Raw genomic sequence first — 20,980 nt, 5'->3', positions numbered from 1 at the left:
AAATGGATATTAAAAAATATTACAATGATGATAATTGTAATATTACATCTTTATGCCTATAAATTTGACAACTGAAATAAAATTGACAATTTCCTTGAAAGACAAAAAAATACCGAAATATATTCACACGAATATATAGGTAACCTAAATAGTCTTATACCTATTAAGGAAATATAATTTGTAGTTAAAAACCTTCCCACAGTGAGAACTGAGGCCCAGATGGCCTCCTTGGGGAATTAATTCTACCACACATTGCAGGAATAAATAATAGCACCTCTACACAAACTGTTCAAGAAATATAAGAGGAGGAAATGCTTCTCAACTCACTTCATGGGGACATTACTTGTTACTAAAACCAGACAAAAACATTGAAAGAAAATTGTAAACAATATCCTTATTGAATATAGAACTTTCCAACAAAATATCAACAAATCAAATCCTGCTATACGTCTACGTCTCTATTCCTGCCCTACAAATAGGTTCATCTGTACCATTTTTCTAGATTCCACATATTCCAAAAACAAATATACGATATTTGTTTTTCTCTTTCTGGCTCACTTCACTCTGTATAACAGACTCTAGGTCCATCCACATCTCTACAAATGACCCAATTTCGTTCCTTTTCATTGTACTGCAGAAACTAACACAACATTGTAAAGCAGTTTTACTCCAATTAAAAAAAGAAGAAGAAGAAAAAATCCTGCTATATATAAAAATAAGAATACATCATAGCCAAGTAAGATTTATTCCATAAATGCAAGATTGGTTCAGATTTTAAAATTAATCAGTGTTATTTACCATGTCAAAAGACTATAATGAAAAAATATATGATCATCTTAATAGATGCACAAAAAAGCAATTGACAGAATTCATCGTCTTTTTATGGTAAAACTTAGCAAACTAGGAACAGAATGGAACTAACTATATCAACCTGATAAAAGGCACATACAAAAATCGCACAACTAACATTATGCTTAATAGTAAAAACCTACTTTCTTTCCCCCCAAGGTAGGAAGAAAGGAAGTATGTCTACGTTCATCACTCTATTCAACATTGCACTGGAGGTCCCACTCACTGCAATAAGGCAAGAGAAAGAAATAAGCATACATACATTGGAATGAAAGAAATAAAATAGTCTGTATTAATTTATAACATGATTGTCTATGTAGAAAATTCCAAAGACTGATGTTTTAGCAAGGTTGCAAAATATAAGATCAACATACAGAAATCAATCGTATGTCTACATACTAGCAATAAATCATTACTGAAAGTTTTATTTACAACAACTATTTGCAAATCCAAAACACAAAATACTTGCATATAAATCTAACATATATGAAAGATTTAGATGGTATAAACCACTAAACACTAATAAAGGAAATTAAAGACCTTAATAAATAAAGGGATATACATTGGCCATGAAATGGAAGACTCAAAATAATAAAGGTGTAAATTCATTATAATTGATCTATAAATTCAACATAATACCAATAGAAACCCCAGTAAAACTTTTTGTATAAATTGACAAACTGATTCTGAAATTTATATGGAAAGACAAAAGAGCTAGAATAGTTAAACAGTTTTTGAAAATGAATTGGAGGATGTACTCTACCTGATGTCAAGACTTAGTATAAAGCACACTATAAGGCATATAAGCAAGACAGTTTGGTAGTGGTGAAAGGATAGATATATAGAGCAATAAACAAAATAGTGAGTCCAGGATTAGACCCTTGTAAATATGTCCAGTTGATTTTCACAGGTATACAGACAATTCAGTGGGGAACAATTTTTTCAACAAATGCTACCAGCACAATTGAACACCCATATACTAAAAAAAAGAACCTCAGCCCATGTTAGCACCATATGGAAACATTTATTCAAAATGAAGCATAGACATACATATGAAACCTACAACTACAACACTTTTACAAGAAAACACGGAAAATATTTGTGACCTAGCCAAAGATTTCTCTAATACAACCCATAAAGCATGATGCTTTAAAGAAAAAAATAATAAATTGGATACTCCAAACTCAAAATTTCTGGACTGCAGAAGATATTATTAAGAGAACAACAACAAAAAGCAATAGATGGGGAGAAAATATTTTCAAAGTACGTATCTAATAATTTACTTGTATCTATGATATAGGAAGAACCCTCAAAACACAATAATAAGGAAACAATTTTTTTAAATGAGCAAAAATTAGTAATAGACATATTTCACCAAATGTGATATGTAGATGGCAAAAAGTACATGAAAAGTTGCTCAGTATCATTAGTAATTACAGGAATGTAATTTAAAATCACAATGAAATACCACTAACCAACTATTAGAATGGCTGAAATTAAAATTAAAAAATGTGGCAATGCAAGCAGTCAAATGTACATGTAATTGAAGTTTCAGAGAGGAGAGAGAGGAACACAGAAAATTATTTGAATAAACACAGGCCAAAATATTTCAAATTTGATCCAAAACAATAACCCTACAGGTACAAGAAATTCAGTGACCCTAGCAGGATAAGTAAAAACTTTAATTTTACCAAGAAACCTCCACCAAACTAAATACATCATGTTAAAACTACTGAAAACAAAAAATAAAAGAAAAGGGAGCCAGGGAAAAAAGGTATTATGTTGAGGACACACCCACCCACCCCCATCCCCCCATTACCCACATTAAGAATGACAGCTGAGGTCTCTTAAGGAACTGTGGAGATGAGAAGACAATAATCTCTGCTAATGTGCTGAAAGAAAAATAAAACACTTAACCTAGAATTCACTGTCAAGGAGAAATCTTCCAAAACTGAAGGTGAAATAAATAAAAAACTGTTTCAGATAAACAAAAGTTTGGGGAATTTGTCATCAGCCAACCTGAACACAAGAATTGATAAAGAAGTTCTCCTGGCTGAACAGAAATGATGTGATACTTGATGGAAATTCAGATCCACAGGAAAGGAGGAAGAACACTATTCTGGTTTAAAAGGCTGTATATTATCTGGTCCTCATCTATTGCTCTCAGATTTAATCTCATAAGATATCCTCTTGAACTCTCTGCTCAGCCCAGTGTTTTTCAGTTTTTTTTTTTTCCGAATTCTGCAAAACACATTTATAGATATTGAAGTCAATCTAGAGGGTCACGACCTGTATTTTACTTTGGAGAAGTAGAGTAGAATGGGAAACACCAGAGTACACTGGTGTGAGGGCTGAGCATTTTGCCTGGCTAGCTTCTTTTCAACTTTTAAAATCGAACTCAAATATTACCTTCTCAAAAAAGTCTTTGCTACCTTTCTAAAAGAGCAGGGTACTGTAATTAGTGTCAGCATGACCTTAGAAAAAATCCTAGAGCTAAAGAGTATCAAAAGTTTTGAACTTGCCCTGAATTTGTACCTGGTAGTCACACTTTCTCAAGACTTGTCATTAATGGAAAAAAATGTAGGAAAGCCAATAAAGTATAATGACAGTCTCTTCTAGGTGGAAAAACGTTATTAAGTTTCTCTAAATCCATTTGCCTGAAATTCAGATGCACAAATAAAGTCTTTTTGTTTTCAATTAACATCTTGCCTTTCATTCCTCGGCTTTTTCTTCCCACTGGAAATTAGTACTTTGTGCTAGTTTTTCTGGTCCTGTGTGAAAGCAGCTTTTTATTAATTCTGGAATTTCTCCAATTTTTCAGTGGTCAAATGTGAACGTCCAGTACTCGAACATGGAATAATTGTATCAGGAAGTAGAGAAAAATTTTCCTACCAAGCAGTGGTGATATTTGAATGCCTCCAGGGTTTTTACCTTAATGGCAGCAACCTAGTGTTCTGTGGTGGTAATAATACTTGGGAGCCTGAGATGCCAAAGTGTATTAAAGGTACAAATGTTGTCTCTTTCCTTTTTTAAAATTTTGTATTTTAGTTTTTATTTCTTTGACATTGACAAGAATAATTGAAAAAATAAATCTTTGTATTTAACTCTGTCTTGTATCCATTTCCATGAGAGATGTATGACAGAACTTAAATAGAATTCTGCTGTTGTGATTTTGTATGTTTTTATAGAGTCTTAGCACATTCTGTTAGCAAAGAACACAGGTATATTAATGTCTCTTGTTTGGTTTTTTTATGTATAAAAATAGATGGGAATGATTTTTCAGAGTAAATCGAAGCATGGAAATTTTTACCTATATAAGTCAAGAATGAGAGGCATAATTCATATAAATGATATGAAAGTAGTAATCCCATGTGGTTTGTTCTTCAGTGCTGATTCCTCTCAATACAAAACTCCCAATTTTGAGCCATTCAGATTAAGTAACTTCCTGCTTATATTTTACAAAAAAATCCTTTAAATTCATGTGATTTACACTCATTCATCATTTTTAGTAATGAAAAGAGGAAGAATATATTTACAGCCATTTTAGTTGTTATGCTTAGTGATTCTAAAAGTATTTGCCATAGTCCACAGATATCAACAGATGTGTGAACTTGGACAAGTTACGTAAACTTTAAATATATTTACTTACATGTAAAATGATTTAATGCCTTCCTCACTGGGTGATAACAAAGTCAAAATGGGATCCATTTAAAGCACTTAGCACAGTGTCTGGCATCTAGAAAGCTCTTAGATAGCTTGTATGACTTACAGCATCACCTTTACAGGGTATCTTCCAGGTCCAGGACTATGTTTCATTTTCCAGACTGCAACCAGTTTTGTTCTTTTTATACTGGGAAATTTCTGTTGTCACCAGAATAAGACCAGTATTTCTCCCACTCCTCACCTCATACAAATATCATTTGTATCTTTACTGGGCATTTTTATTAGGCAACAGAAAGTAAATTTCATAACAACAGAAAGGCAGAAGTCCTTACTTATTGAAATGAAATGGAGGATTTCTGGCAGGGACTACTAATTAGCTGCTCTGCTTAAGACTTGAGAGACTATTTTGATATGGTAGAAGGAATTATATTCCTGATTTCAGGGCTGCTTTCTCTGGCTTCTTCCTTTTAGTTGCAGCAGAAGCAAGAGACAAGAGGAAGAGAGGGAAGAGCATTAACCTGGGCAGACTGCATTCAGGGTCCTAGTGTGGCTCTGCTCACTCAAGTAACATCATGTCTATGGGTTCTAGTTTCCTGTTGTCTAATGACTCAAACTAATGTCAATTACTGGCATCTAATTTGTTTGTTTCCTATTGCCCTGATATTTTGAAGGATTGAGGGGGATTATTCATGTTAACATGGTAATTAGAACACCTTATATAATTCCTGTAAACCTGGTACCCAGTAACCTCCTTCAGTACCTTGGTGAGTGCTGTGAAGTTTTGTGGGAAAAGAGATGTTTTTTCGGTGGATGATATATAAAGATTGCATACGAAATTTATATTCATTGACCTATCCATGTCCTAGTGGGCCTATACACTGTGGTATACTATATTTGTTGATATGCTCTTTTGAAAGTTGACCATAAACATTTCATAAGGACTTATAAAACACTGATACAGTTTAGTGTTTGAAGAAGTGAATTGTTTGTGAGAAAAAGCCTATGAAGAGAAGAAGCTACAGCGATCTTTTTTTTAAAATAAAAAGTCAGCTCTCCTTATGGGATTGTCAATCATTTTTTATCATCAGTTAGAGAAAGACTATGCCAAAAGGATCAGTAGCAACGTATAATGGTGTTAAGTCAGATCTAAATGTGCTAATATGAAAAAATGTCCAAGAAATCCTTAGTGAAAAAGAAAAAAATTATGGAATATACTACTTGGATCTTTTAAAAGAATACATAAATTTTATGATTTATAATTAGTTAACTACTAGGATTTTCATTATAAAATACAAAGTTGTAGTGAACATTTTATATACACATCCTTATGCACTTGTACAAATATATATTTAGGTTAAACCCAGGAGCAGAATTGCAAAGTTCTGAGTGTATGTGTATTATTTATTTTGAGAAATAGTCTTAAAAAAAAATTAAAGACCAAAATTAAATTCATAATTTTGTATTGACAAGGATGGTGAATTGAGTCAACTTTATTTTTCCAGGTTACAAGCCCACTCATCCAACCAAGACTCCACTTGCAAAATATCCAGGTTCAGTAACTCTTTATCCTACTTATAGTTAAGAAATTTATAAAGTGATGGGTGTAAAATCATGTCTTATTTTAATTTGCATTTCTTTAATTATCAGTGAGGCTTAACTTTTTCTGTCTACATTTATTTATTCATGTTCTTTGTTCATTTTTCTATTAGGTTTCTAAAACTTTTTTTTGTTGTTGATTTGAACTTACTATAAATTAAAGCCCTTTTAATGTGAACTTTTTTCCTAGGGTTGTTTTTTTATTTTATTTTATTTTTTTGCTTTATTTTCACTAGTCAGTTTTCTTTTAGGATTTTATACTGTACTATTAGATATGGGTTGCTTTTTATAACTTTTTGTTACCTGAGTATATTTTTATACATGAATATATTTTGGTAAATTTTCAAACATTACAGAAGTATACAGAGTAAAAGATTAGTTCTCCCTTCCTAGCCTATTACCTTAGTTAATCACTGTTAGGGTGTCTTTGTATCTATTTCTGTACATCAAAATCCTTATATATGTAGCTATACATTTAATTTGGTGTTTATTTTCTTAAACAAAAATGGCATCATACTGTTCATATTTTTTTGAAACTAGCATTTTTCCACTTAATGTCTTATATTGGGATTGTATTTTGATTTATTCTCATCCTTTTATATGATGACTTTAATATATGCCATCATATTTTATTTAACTATTCTCCTATTGGTGGTCATTTATATGTGCAAAACTTTTACATTAATAGATAGCTGGATATATCGATCTTTTCCCTAATGGCTATGAGTGTTGTGTCTTTCTTATAAAAGTTTTAGGACTTCCTCAAGCTGAAATTATATAAACATTTCAACCATGCATCCTAATTGCATTCTTTGGATTTAAATCTTTGGTACATCTGAAATTCGTTATGGTATGTGGAATGAGATTGGGTACCTCTTCACTCCACCCACCCCCATCCAATGGCAAAGTAGCACCATTTGTTGAATAACTTGTCTTCTCTCCAAGTGTTTTGAGGTGCCGCTTTTTATCATACATTAAATCCATAGGTGTTTTAGTCTTCTGTCTGTTCCCTTGAACTCTGTCCATATCTGTGCCAACACCCAGTTGTTGTTGTTTTTCATTCTAGTACTATAATATGTTTTAATGTCTGGCAGAACGCTTACTGTAATTTTTCCAGATCAACATTTATTTAATTTTTCTTATCATTTCATCCAATTCAGTAGCATTATATACATTCACATTGTTGTGCAACCATCACTACTATCTATCTCTAGAACTTTTTCATCATCTCAAACTAAAACTTTATACCCATTAAGCGGTAATGCTCCTTTCTCCCTCCTCCCATATTTAATAACCTTTCTACTTTCTGTCTCTGAATTTAACTTACCTAGATAACTCATTTAAGTGGTACTTTACATGTGTCCCTTTGTGTCTGGGTTAGTCCACTTAGCATAATGTCTTCAAAGTTCATCCACCTTGTATCAGAACTTTGTTGCTTTTTATGGCTGAAAATATTCCAGTGTTTGTATATATCACATTTTATTTATTCATTCATCTGTCGATAGATACTGGGTTGTTTTCACCTTTTGACATTCTAAACAATGCTTTTCAGAATATTGGCATTCAAGTATCTGTTTGAGTCCCTCTTTTGAAAATTTTTGGGGGTATATACCTTGGAGTGGAATTGTTGTGTTATATATTAATTCTTGTTTAATATTTGGAGGAACATCCATACTGTCTTCCATTTTTAAAAAGTTTTTAAGTGGCTGTACCATTTTCATTCCCACAAGTGATGTACAAAGTTTCTAATTTCTCAAAATCTTTGCCAACACATGTTAATTTCTGTTTTTTATATAATAACCATCATAATCTATGTTAGTTAATAGGTGTGAAGTAGTATCTCATTGTGGCTTTTATTCCCTTAACGATTAGTGATATAGTGAGCAGCTTTTCATGTGCTTCTTGACCATTTGCATATCTTCTTTGGAGAAATGTCTATTCAAGTCCCTTGCCCATTTGTAAAATGGCTTTTTGTTGTTGTTACTGAGTTTTAGGAATTCGTAATATATTTCAGATATCAATCCCTTATCAGATGTATGATTTACAGATGTTTCTGCCCATTCTGTGAGTTGGTTTTCACTCTGTTGATAGTGTCCTTTGATGCACAAAAGTTTTTAATTTTGATGTAGTCCAATATATCTATTTTTTCTTTTGTTGCCTATGCTTTTGGTGTCACATCTAAAAAGTCATTGCCAGTTCAACATCATAAAATTTGTCTTCTATGTTTTCTTCTAAGAGTTTTATAGTTTTAAGTCTTTTGTTTTTGATTCATTTTGAATTAATTTTTGTATATGGTGTAAGATAAGTGTCAAATTTCATTCTTTGCATATGGATATCCAGTTTTCCAAAAATCATTTGTTGAAAAGACTGCCCTTTCCCCATTGAATGCTCTTAGCACCCTTGTGAACAATCATTTGACCATATAAGCAAGGGTTTATTTCTGGGCCCTATATTCTATACCATTGGTCTGTATGTCTGTCTCTATGCCAGTACCATTCTGTTTTATTATTGTAGCTTTTTAGTAAGTTTTGAAATCAGGAAGTATGAGCCCTTTCAACATTGCTCTTCTTTTTCAAGATTGTCTTGGCTGTTGCTAGTCCCTTGAGATTCCATATAAATTATAGGTTGTATTTTTCTTTTTCTGCAAAATGCATTTTCAAGATGGTGATAGAGTGCATTTAATCTGTAAATTGTTTTGTGTAGTATTAACATCTTAACAATATTAAGTCTTCCTGTCCATGACCACAGGATGTCTTTCTGTTTATTTATGTCTTCTTCACTTTCTTTCAGCAATTTTTCTAGTTTTCAATGTACAAGTCTTTCATCTCCTTGGTTAAGTTTATTTAAGTATTTTATTCTTTTTAATGCTATTGTAAATGGAATTGTTTGCTTAATTTCATTTTTGGATTGTTCATTGTTAGTGTATAGAAACACAACTGATTTTTGTGTGTTCATTTTGTATCCTTCAACTTTGCTGAATTTATGTATTAGTTCTAACTAATGTGTATGTGTTTGTGTGTACATGTGTGATCTTTATAGAGCTTTCTATATAAAAAATCATGTCATCTATAAAGAGAGATCATCTTATTTCTTCTTTCCCATCTGGATATTTTTAACTTCTTTTTTAGTAATGATTCTGACCCAAACTTCCAATGTTACATTGAATTGAAGTGGCAAATGCAGGAATTCTGTGTTGCTCCTGATATTAAGGGAAAAAAGTTTTAGTATTTCAACATTGAGTATGATGTTAGCCATGAGTATTTTATAAATGGCCTGTATAATACTGAAGAGTCTTTCTACTCCAGAGCAACTTCTAAATCATTTTTAAGCCCTCCTCTATCTTTTAAGTAGAGTCATATTGAATTCAAGCCTAATTTTTTGGAATACACTAATGATAAGTTTGCTTGCTATACCACAGAATTAGTTGCAAGGAATATCAGTGGACAGGAAGAAGAATGTTCATGGCATTGGATATAAATTTATAATATTTTATGATGCAACTTTTAAGAAACATTAATATAATTTATAAGGAAAATTATAATTATGAATTATAAAAAGGCACAAGACCAAAACCAATGAATTTATAGATCTTTAAGATTTATTTAGTCTTTCATTTTACCTATTTCCATTTTTTTCCTAGGATATCCCAATCCCAGTGATGAAATACTATCACTTGATGCCTTTGAGGAATTAGGTATTATTTTGTTATTAATAACCCTGTACTATGAGGCCTTAGAGTTCTACATGGAAATATCATGTTCCAATCATTTGTAGGTAGGGAAGAAACAATGTGTCACAAATAATTAGTAGTAGTTGACATTTATAGTTATTTTATTAGTGCAGGTACCATAACAAATGTAAGTGGTAGTATATATAGACACATGTAGATAATTTTCTCTAATCTAGTAAATTCTAACAGTACTAGTAACCTATACAAAATAACCTGGTGTGGTAGCTAAAGCACAAAACAATGAAAAATGAGACTCCTGTTAAGAGTTTCACAAGGTGGATCCTGTACCTGGAATCTGTTTAAAAGGGTTCTGTGATCAAAATGACTTGGATGCAGTAGCAGACATGCTAAAACTAGATTGATAAACATTTTTGCTGTAGTTTTTAGATGATCTGATCAAAATTAAAATACAGCTGCTATCTAGGACCCATAGATGCTTAATATCTTCAAAACTGTTTTCATTGTTTCTCAGATACAGGAATCATTGCTCTGATTATTCTTACTGCAAGTAAGTATCTCAAACTTCGATACCACTTAAATGAAAATGTAATATGAAGATGAGATGCACATTATTTTTTCAATGACTTTTCAGTTGCTCTAGTTTTTATAGGTTGAAATTGAGTAGAACAGTCTAAAAAAACCTGACCTTTTCTGTGATAAGCTACCTTGTGTTGGTGATTGTATACTCTTTTATATTCTACATGTCCACTTAGTAACAAACCCTAAATGAGGCACGTTTTTTTCAAAATTATTAGTCATATGAGTCTATTTCCCAAATATGCTTTGGGTAATTTTCTAAATTAAGCAAAGACTCTGACTTTTTGTGGACTGTTTATGTGATTCCAGGGGATTGGATTTAGATACTGAAGGGTTGAGATGGAATATAAATGTATATGTATAGAAAATAACATTTTCTAACCACAGAAATGTAACCAATGTTTATTTCTTCTGCTTGGTTTGGAATCTTGGTGATTAATTTTCAGAGTCACATGTCATTTGTTTCCTGTTTTCTTGTAGTTGTTGCTGTTTTAGTAGTTTGTACCTGCTTATACAGATGTCTTCACAGTGAAAGGAAAGAGGAGAAGGCTATGAAAAAGAAGGAAGAAAAGGATATGAAAAAGAAGGAGAAGAAAGAGAAGGAAAAGGAGAAAAAGGAAAACAAGAAGAAGGAGAAGGAGAAGAGAAGAAGATGAAAGGGTAAATCAAAGCATGTTTCCTCTAACTTATTCTAAACTTTGTACTTTTGACATACTTTTGTGCAGTTTTTTTTTGTCCTCTATATTGCATGCTGTGTTTTCCTAAAATGTGCCTGCATGAGTGTGCTGTCTGAATTGCATTTCATTACTAAAAATGTTTTTAGCTGCTTTTAATATCACTGCAACCAGAGAAATTTGTGCAGAATTTCATCAGCTATTATGACTGTAGGAAAAGTTTCTGTGGGATTTGAGGTTTAAGTTCTTCAGCAAATCATGGACTGTTAGAGGATTTTCCCTACCCTAGGTGTACCCTACTTCCTAGATTGGACTGGTGGCCAAGATGAAATTTTAAATGGTTCACTGGAGACTTTGACATTTATATTCACTGCAATTTTTATGATGAAAATCTCCATTTATCTGTCCAACTTAGGTCACTGTAAGAAGCTATGTAGTTAAAATTTGATTTCATTTAAAGTTGTTATTTATATAACTGGGGAATTAAAAGCAGCATTATTTGATTTCCCATTTATGATCTCTTAATTTACTAAGTGGCAGTAAAACTGATGGGATTAAACTTCAAGTTACTGAAAGGGGTAGGATTTATAAGGCATCTCATTAGTTTTGTCTTTCTCTTTATCTGTAAAAATAAAAAAATCAGTGGGGTGCTTAGAATAAAAAGAAAGTGTACAGAGGATATTCAAGATGGCAAAGGATTAAGACATGGAGATCACCTTCCTCCCCACACATACATCAAAAATACATCTACATGTGAAACAACTCCTACAGAACACCTACTGAACGCTGGCAGAAGACCTCAGACTCCCCAAAAGGCAAGAAACTCCCCACATACCCGGGTAGGGCAAAAGAAAAAAGAAAAAACAGAGACAAAAGAATAGGGATGGGACCTGTACTTCTGGGAGGGAGCTGTGAAGGAGGAAAACTTTCCACACACTAGGAAGCCCCTTCACTGGCAGAGACGGTGGGGGGGTGGGGAGCTTCGGAGCCACGGAGGAAGTGCAGCAACAGGGTGCAGAGGGCACAGCGGAGAGATTTCCGCACAGAGGATCAGTGCCGACCAGCACTCACCAGCCTGAGAAGCTTGTCTGCTCATCTGCTGGGGCGGGTGGGGGCTGGGAGCAGAGGCTCAGGCTTTGGAGTTCAGAATCCAGGGAGAGGACTGGGGTTGGCTGCGTGAACACAGCCTGAAGGAGGCTAGTGCACCACAGCTAAACAGGAGGGAGTCCGGGGAAAAGTCTAGAACTGCCTAAGAGTCAAGAGACCATTGTTTCAGGGTACACGAGGAGAGGAAGTTCAGAAAACCGCCTAAACAAGCCTCAGAGACAGGTGCGAACCGCGGCTATCACTGCAGACACCAGAGACGGGCATGAAATGCTATGGGTGCGGCTGCAGCCACCAGGAATCCTGTGTGCAAGAACAGGTCACTATCCACACCTCCCCTCCCAATAGCCTGTGCAGCCTGCCACTGCCAGTGCCCCGTGATCCAGGGAGAATTTCCTCAGAAGAACACACGGCATGCCTCAGGCTGTTGCAACGTCACACTGGCCTCTGCCGCCACTGGCTTGCCCTGCATTCCATACCCATCACTCCGGCTGGCCTGAGTGAGCCAGAGCCCCCAATCACCCGCTCCTTTAACCTCCTTCTGTCTGGGCAAAGAACAGACGCCAGAGGGTGACCTACATGCAGAGATGGGGCCAAATCCAAAGGTGAGCCCCAGGAGCTGTGTGAACAAAGAAGAGAAAGGGAAATTTCTCCGTGCAGCCTCAGGAGCAGCAGATTAAATCTCCACAGTCAACTTGATGTGCCCTCCATCTGTGGAATACCTGAATAGACAACAAATCATCCCAAAATTGAGGCAGTGGATTTTGGGAGCAAGTGTGGACTTGGGGTTTGCTTTATACAACTGACTACTTTCTGATTTTTATGTTTATCTTAGTATAGTTTTTAGCGCTTGTTATCATTGGTGGATTTGTTTATTGCTTTGGCTGCTCTCTTTTTTCTTTCATTACTTTTTAATTGTTTTTAATAATTTTTTAATTTTAATAACTTTCTTTTCTTTTATTTTATTATTGTTTTTTCTTTCATTCTATTTTTTCTCCCTTTTCTTCTGAGCCATGTGGCTGACAGGGTCTGGGTGCTCCGGCTGGGTGTCAGGCCTGAGCTTCTGAGGTGGGAGAGCCAAGTTCAGGACATCAGGCCACCAGAGACCTCCCAGCCCCAAGTAATATCAATCGGTGAGAGCTCTCCCTGAGATCTCTGTCTCAAGACGAAGACCCTGCTCCACTCAACGACCAGCAAGCTCCAGTGCTGGACACCCTATGCCAAACAACTAGCAAGATGAGAACACAATCCCACCCATTAGCAGAGAGGCTGCCTAAGATCATAATAAGTTCACAGACACCCCAAAACACACCACCGGACGCAGTTCTGCCCACCAGAAAGAAGAGATCCAGGCTCACCCACCAAAACACAGGCACCAGTCCCCTCCATGAGGAAGCCTACACAACCCACTGAACCAAACTTACCCACTGGGGGCAGACACCAAAAACAATGGGAACTACAAACCTGCAGCCTGAGAAAAGGATACCCCAAACACAGCAACTCAAGCAAAATGAGGAGACAGGGAAATATGCAGCAGGTGAAGGAGCAAAGTAGAAACCCACCAGACCATACAAATGAAGAGGAAATAGGCAGTCTACCTGAAAAAGAATCCAGAGTAATGATAGTAAAGATGATCCAAAATCTTGGAAATAAAATACAAGAAACATTTAACAAGGACCTAAAAAAACTGAATAGCAAACAAACAGTGATGAACAACACAATAAATGAATTTAAAAATTCTCTAGAAGCAATCAATAGCAGAATAACTGTGGCAGAAGAACGGATAAGTGACTTGGAAGATAAAAGAGTGGAAATAACTACTGCAGAGCAGAAAAAAGAATGAAAAGAATTGAGGACAGTCTCAGAGACCTCTGGGGCAACATTAAATGCACTAACATTTAAATCATGTGGTCCCAGAAGAAGAGAAAAAGAAAGGGAATGAGAAAATATTTGAAGAGATTATAGTTGAAAATTTCCCTCTTGTGGGTAAGGTAACAGTCAATCAAGCCCAGGAAGCACAGAGAGTCCCATACAGGATACTCAAAGGAGAAACATAACAAGACACATATTAATCAAACTATCAAAAAGTAAATACAAAGAAAAAATATTAAAAGCAGCAAAGGAAAAGCAACAAATAACATACAAGGGAATCCCCATAAGGTTAACAGCTGATCTTTCAGCAGAAACTCTGCAATCCAGAAGGGGGTGGCAGGATATATTTAAAGTGATTAAAGGGAAAAACCTACAACCGAGATTACTCTACCCGGCAAGGATCTCATTCAGATTTGACAGAGAAATTAAACCTTTACAGACAAGCAAAAGCTAAGAGAATTCAGCACCACCAAACCAGCTTTACAAGAAATGCTAAAGGAACTTCTCTGGGCAGGAAATACAAGAGAAGGAAAAGACCTACAAAAACAAGCCCATAGAAATTAAGAAAATGGTAATAGGAACATACATATTGATAATTACCTTAAATGTAAATGGATTAAATGCTCCAACTAAGGGCTTCGCTGGTGGCACAGTGGTTGAGAGTCTGCCTGCCGATGCAGGGGATACGGGTTCATGCCCCGGTCCAGGAAGATCCCACATACTGCAGAGCAGCTAGGCCTATGAGCCATGGCTGCTGAGCCTGCGCGTCCAAAGCCTGTGCTCCACAATGGGAGAGGCCACAACAGTGAGAGGCCCGCATACCACACACACACACACACACACACAAAAGCTCCAACTAAAAGACAGAGGCTCGCTGAATGGTTACAAAAACAAGACCCATATAAATGCTGTCTACAAGAGACCCACTTCAGACCTAGGGACACATACAGACTGAAAGTGAGGGGATGGAAAAAGATTTTCAATGCAAATGGAAATCAAAGAAAGCTGGAGTAGAAATTCTCATATCAGACAAAATAGACTTTAAAATAAAGGCTATTAAAAGGGGCATAGAAGGACACTACATAATGAGCAAGGGATCAATCCAAGAAGGAGAAATAACAATTGTAAATACTTATGCATCCAACATAGGAGCACCTCAATACATAAGGCAAATGCTAAGAGCCATAAAAGGGAAATCGACGCTAACACATTAATAGTAGGAGACTGTAACACCCCACTTTCACCACTGGACAGATCATCCAATATGAAAATAAATAAGGAAACACAAACTTTAAAGGACACATTAAACAAGAGGCACTTAATTGATAGTTATAGAACATTCATTCCCAAAACAACAGAATACACTTTCTTCTCAAGTGCTCATGGAAAATTCTCCAGGATAGATCATATCTTGGGTCACAAATCAAGCCTTGGTAAATATTAAAAAAATGAAATCGTATCAAGTATCTTTGCCGACCACAATGCTATAAGACTAGATATCAATTTCAGGAAAGGGCTTCCCTGGTGGCGCAGTGGTTGAGATTCTGCCTGCTAATGCAGGGGACACGGGTTTGAGCCCTGGTCTGGGAAGATCCCAAATGCCGCGGAGCAACTAGACCCGTGAGCCACAACTACTGAGCCTGCACGTCTGGAGCCTGTGCTCCACAACAAGAGAGGCCACAATAGTGAGAGGCCCACGCACCATGATCAAGAGTGGCCCCCAATTGCCACAACTAGAGAAAGCCCTCGCACAGAAATGAAGACCCAACACAGCAAAAATAGATAAATAAATTAATAAACTCCTACCCCCAACATCTTCTTTAAAAAAAAAATTCAGGAAAAAACTGTAAAAAATACAAACAAATGGAGGCTAAACAATGCACTAATAAATAACCAAGAGATAACTGAAGAAATCAAAGAGGAAATCAAAAAATACCTAGAAACAAATGACAATGAAAACATGACGACCCAAAACCTATAGGACACAGCAAAAGCAGTTGTAAGAGGGAAACTTATAACAATACAATCCTACCTCAAGAAACAAGAAACATTTCAAACAAACAACCTAACCTTACATCTAAAGCAATTATAGAAAAAGAACAAAAAACTGCAAGTTAGCAGAAGGAAAGAAATCATAAATATCCGATCAGAAATAAATGAAAAAGAAATGAAAGAAACAATAGCAAAGATCAATAAAACTGAAAGCTGGTTCTTTGAGAAGATAAGCAAAACGTATAAACAATTAGCCAGATCCATCAAGAAAAAAAGGGAGAAGACTCAAATCAACAGAATTAGAAATGAAAAAAGAGAAGTACCCACTGACACTGCAGAAATACAAAGGATCATGAGAGATTACTACAAGCAACTATATGCCAATAAAATGGACAACCTGGAAGAAATGAAAAAATTGTTAGAAAAGCACAACTTCCGAGATTGAAACAGGAAGAAATAGAAAATATAAACACACCAGTTGCAAGCACTGAAATTGAAACTGTGATTAAAAATCTTCCAACAAACAAAACACCAGGACCAGATGGCTTCACAGGCGAATTCTATCAAACATTTAGAGAAGAGCTAATACCTATCGTTCTCAAACTCTCCCAAAATATAGCAGAGGGAGGAAAACTCCCAAACTCATTCTATAAGGCCACCATCACCCTGATACCAAACCCAGACAAAGATGTCACAAAAAAGTAAAACTACAGGCCAATATCACTGATGAACATAGATGCAAAAACCCTCAACAAAATATTAGCAAACAGAATACAACAATACATTAAAAGGGTCATACACCATGATCAAGTGGGGGGTATATCCCAGGAATGCAAGGATTCTTCAATATACGCAAATTAATCAATGAGATACATAATATTAACAAATTGAAGGATAAAAATCATGTGATCATCTCAATAGATGCAGAAAAAGCTTTCAACAAAATTCAACACCCATTTATGATAAAATCCCTCCAGAAATTAGGCATAGAGGGAACTTACCTCAACATAATAAAGGATATATATGACAAAACCACAGCCAACATCGTCCTCAATGGTGAAAAACTGAAACCATTTCCACTAAGATCAGGAACAAGACAAGTTTGCCCACTCTCACCACTCTTATTCAACATAGTTTTGGTAGTTGTAGCCACAGCAATCAGAGAAGAAAAAGAAATAAAAGAATCCAAATCGGAAAAGAAGAAGTAAAACTGTCACTGTTTGCAGATGAGATGATACTATACAAAGAGAATTCTAGATGCCACCAGAAAACTACCACAGCTAATCAATGAATTTGGTAAAGTAGCAGGATACAAAATTCATGCCCAGAAATCTCTTGCATTCCTATACACTAATGATGAAAAATCTGAAAGAGAATTTAAGGAAACACTCCCATTTATTTTTGCAACAAAAAGAATAAAATACCTGGGAATAAACCTACCTAAGGAGACAAAAGACCTGTATGCAGAAAATTATAAGACACTGATGAAAGAAATTAAAGGTGATACAAGTAGATGGAGAGATATACCATGATCTTGGATTGGAAGAATCAATATTGTGAAAGTGACTATACTACCCAAAGCAATCTACAGATTCAGTGCAATCCCTATCAAACTACCAATGGCATTTTTCACAGAACTAGAACAGAAAATTTCACACTTTGTATGGAAACACAAAAGACCCCAAATAGCCAAAGCAATCTTGAGAATGAAAAACAGGGCTGTAGGAATCAGGCTCTCTGACTTCAGACTATACTACAAAGCTACAGTAATCCAGACAGTATGGTACTGGCACAAAAACAGAAATATAGATCAATGGAACAGGATAGAAAGCCCTGAGATAAACCCATGCACATATGGTCACCTTATCTTTGATAAAGGAGGCAAGAGTATGTGATGGAGAAAAGGCAGCCTCTTCAATAAGGTGTGCTGGGATAATTGGACCCGTACATGTAATAGAATGCAATTAGAACACTCTCTAACACGACACACAAAAATAAACCCAAAATGGATTAAAGACCTAAATATAAGGCCAGACACTATCAAACTCTTAGAGGAAAACATAGGCAGAACACTCTATGACATAAATCACAGCAAGATCCCTTTTGACCCACCTCCTAGAGAAATGGAAATAAAAACTAAAATAAACAAATGGGACCTAATGAAACTTAAAATCTTTTTCACAGCAAAGGAAACCATAAGAAAGACAAAAAACCTCAGAATGGGAGAAAATATTTGCAAATGAAGCAACTGACAAAGGATTAATCTCCAGAATATACAAGTAGCTCATGCAGCTCAATATCAAAAAAGCAAGCAACCCAATCCAAAAAGGGGCAGAAAATCCAAATAGACATTTCTCCAAAGAAGATATACAGATTGCCTACAAACACGTGAAAGGGTGCTCAACATCACTAATCATTAGATAAATGCAAATCAAAACTACAATGAGGTATTTCCTCACACCAGTCAGAATGGCCATCATCAAAAAATCTACAAACAGTACATGCTGGAGAGGGTGTGGAGAAAAGGGAACCCTCTTGCACACTTGGTGGGAATGTAAATTGATACAGCCAATTGAGAACAGTGTGGAGGTTCCTTAAAAAACTAAAACTAGAATTACCATATGACCTAGCAATCCCACTACTGGCCGTATACCCTGAGAAAATCATAACTCAAAAAAGAGTCATGTACCACAATGTTCATTGCAGCTCTATTTACAATAGCCAGGACATGGAAGCAACCTAAGTGTCCATCAACAGATGAATGGATAAAGAAGATGTGGCACATATATACAATGGAATATTATTCAGCCATAAAAAGAAACAAAATTGAATTATTTGTAGTGAGGTGGATGGACCTGGAGTCTCTCATACAGAGTGAATTAAGTCAGAAAGAGAAAAGCAAATACCGTATGCTAACACATTTATATGGAATCCAAAAAAAAATGGTTCTGACAAACCTAGGGGCAGGACAGGAATAAAGATGCAGATGTAGATAATGGACTTGAGGACACGGTGAGGGGGAAGGGTAAGCTGCGACTAAGTGAGAGAGTGGCATTGACATATATACACTACCAAATGTAAAATAGATAGCTAGTGGGAAGCAGCTGCATAGCACAGGGAGATCAGCTCGGTGCTTTGTGAGCATCTAGAGTGGTGGGATAGGGTGGGTGGGAGGGAGACGCAAGAAGGAGGGGATGTATGGATATATGTATACATATAGCTGATTCACTGTTATACAGCAGAAACTAACAATACATTGTAAAGCAATTATACTCCAATAAAGATTTTTTAAAATTGTATAAATTCACATTGTCTTCAGAAAATAGAGGATTTAAACATAAAAATTTAAATTTTAAGGGTATAATTTACAATTTTATGAAAGATTTAGAATAAATCATGGCCAATAAACCTGATTAACATAGACACAAAGAATCCTCAACAAAACACAAACTGCATTCAACAATACATTAAATGGATCATACATCATGATCAAGTGGAATTTATCCCAGTAATGCAAGGATGGTTCAACATCTGCAAAATAATCAATGTGATATACCACATTAACAAAATGTAGGATAAAAGTTATATGATCATCTCAATAGATGTGGCAAAAACATTTGACCAAATTCAGCATCCATTTATAATAAAAACTCTGAGTAATGTGGGTATTGAAGGAACATACCTCAATATAATAAAGGCCATATATATATCAGCTGAAAGCTTTTCCTGTAAGATCAGTAACAATACAAGGTGCCCACTCCTGCCACTTTTATTAAACATAGAATTGGAATACCTAACCACAGAAATCAGAGAAGAAAAAGAAATAAAATCAGCCAAATTCAAAAGGAAAAAGTAAAACTGTCACTATTTGCTGGTGACATGATATTATATGTAGGACACCTTAAAGATTTTACCAGAGATCTTATAGAGCTAATAAACAAATTCAGTAATGTTACAGGATACAAAATCAATGTACAAATATCTGTTGCATCTCTTACACTAACAACAAACTATCAGAAAGAGAAATTAAGAAAACAGTCTCATTTACAGTAACATCGAAAAGTATCTGTATTTAACCAAGGAGTTGGAAGACCTGTACACTGAAAATTATCTCTAATTAAAGAAATTGAAGAAGACGAATAAATGGAAAGATATTTCATGTTCATGGATTGGAAGAATTAACATTGTTAACATTCTCAAAGCAATCTACAGATTCAGCGCAATCTCCATAAAAATTCCAATGGCATTTTTCACAGAAGTAGAACAAACAATCCTAAAAAATTCATATGAAGCTACAAAAGCAATCTTAAGAAAGAACAAAGCTGGTGACACCATGCTCCGTGGTTTCAAACTATATTATAATGCTGTAGAAGTCTTTTTTGGTTTTTAGCTCATTTTATTCAATTTAATCACCTCTGAATTGTGTAGAAGTGTTTTACATCTTTAGTCACATTTCTAAGAAGCAAAGTGATGGAAGAGATGTTTTTAAAGCTACAGGTGCTGGAGGGCAAGTGTTAAGTATAGGCTTGACAAGTAGACAAAGCCTCCCAGGTTTACTCAGAAATTCAGAGAGGAAAGTGTTCTCTGCACACACCTATGCAGTGTTGGCATAAAAACATAGATCAATGGAACAGAATAGAGAGCCCAGAAGTAGACCCACATTTATAAAGTCAATTAATTTACAACAAAGGAGGCAAGAATATACAATGGGGAAAGGAGTCTCTTCAATAAATTGTGTTGGGAAAACTGAACAGCTACATTCAAAAGAATGAAACTGGATTGCTATCTTACACCATACACAAAAATTAACTCAAAGTAGGTTCAAGACTTGAACATAAGACCTGAAATCATAAAACTCCTAGAAGAAAACATAAGCAGAAACTCGTTGATATGCATCTTCACAATGATATTTTTTGGATTTCACACCAAAAGCAAAAGCAACAAAATAAACAAGTGAACTACA

At 35.3% G+C, this 20,980-nt stretch overlaps 1 protein-coding gene across 1 annotated transcript in view; it reads left to right on the top strand.

Annotated features, from left to right (window-relative positions):
* The window catches only part of LOC116760784 (membrane cofactor protein-like), a 66,066-nt gene that overhangs the window by 29,909 nt on the left and 15,177 nt on the right, over window positions 1–20,980 (top strand). The window contains exons 6-10 of the mRNA XM_032646181.1: window positions 3,671–3,853; window positions 6,015–6,062; window positions 9,749–9,802; window positions 10,311–10,346; window positions 10,856–11,035. Of these exons, the coding sequence (XP_032502072.1) occupies window positions 3,671–3,853; window positions 6,015–6,062; window positions 9,749–9,802; window positions 10,311–10,346; window positions 10,856–11,031 (497 nt within the window). The 3' untranslated portion in view covers window positions 11,032–11,035. The remainder of the gene's footprint in view (window positions 1–3,670; window positions 3,854–6,014; window positions 6,063–9,748; window positions 9,803–10,310; window positions 10,347–10,855; window positions 11,036–20,980) is intronic.

Source organism: Phocoena sinus, chromosome 1 (assembly GCF_008692025.1).
Source record: "Phocoena sinus isolate mPhoSin1 chromosome 1, mPhoSin1.pri, whole genome shotgun sequence".
NCBI lineage: Eukaryota > Metazoa > Chordata > Mammalia > Artiodactyla > Phocoenidae > Phocoena > Phocoena sinus.
This window is presented reverse-complemented; position numbering and strand designations above follow the sequence as displayed.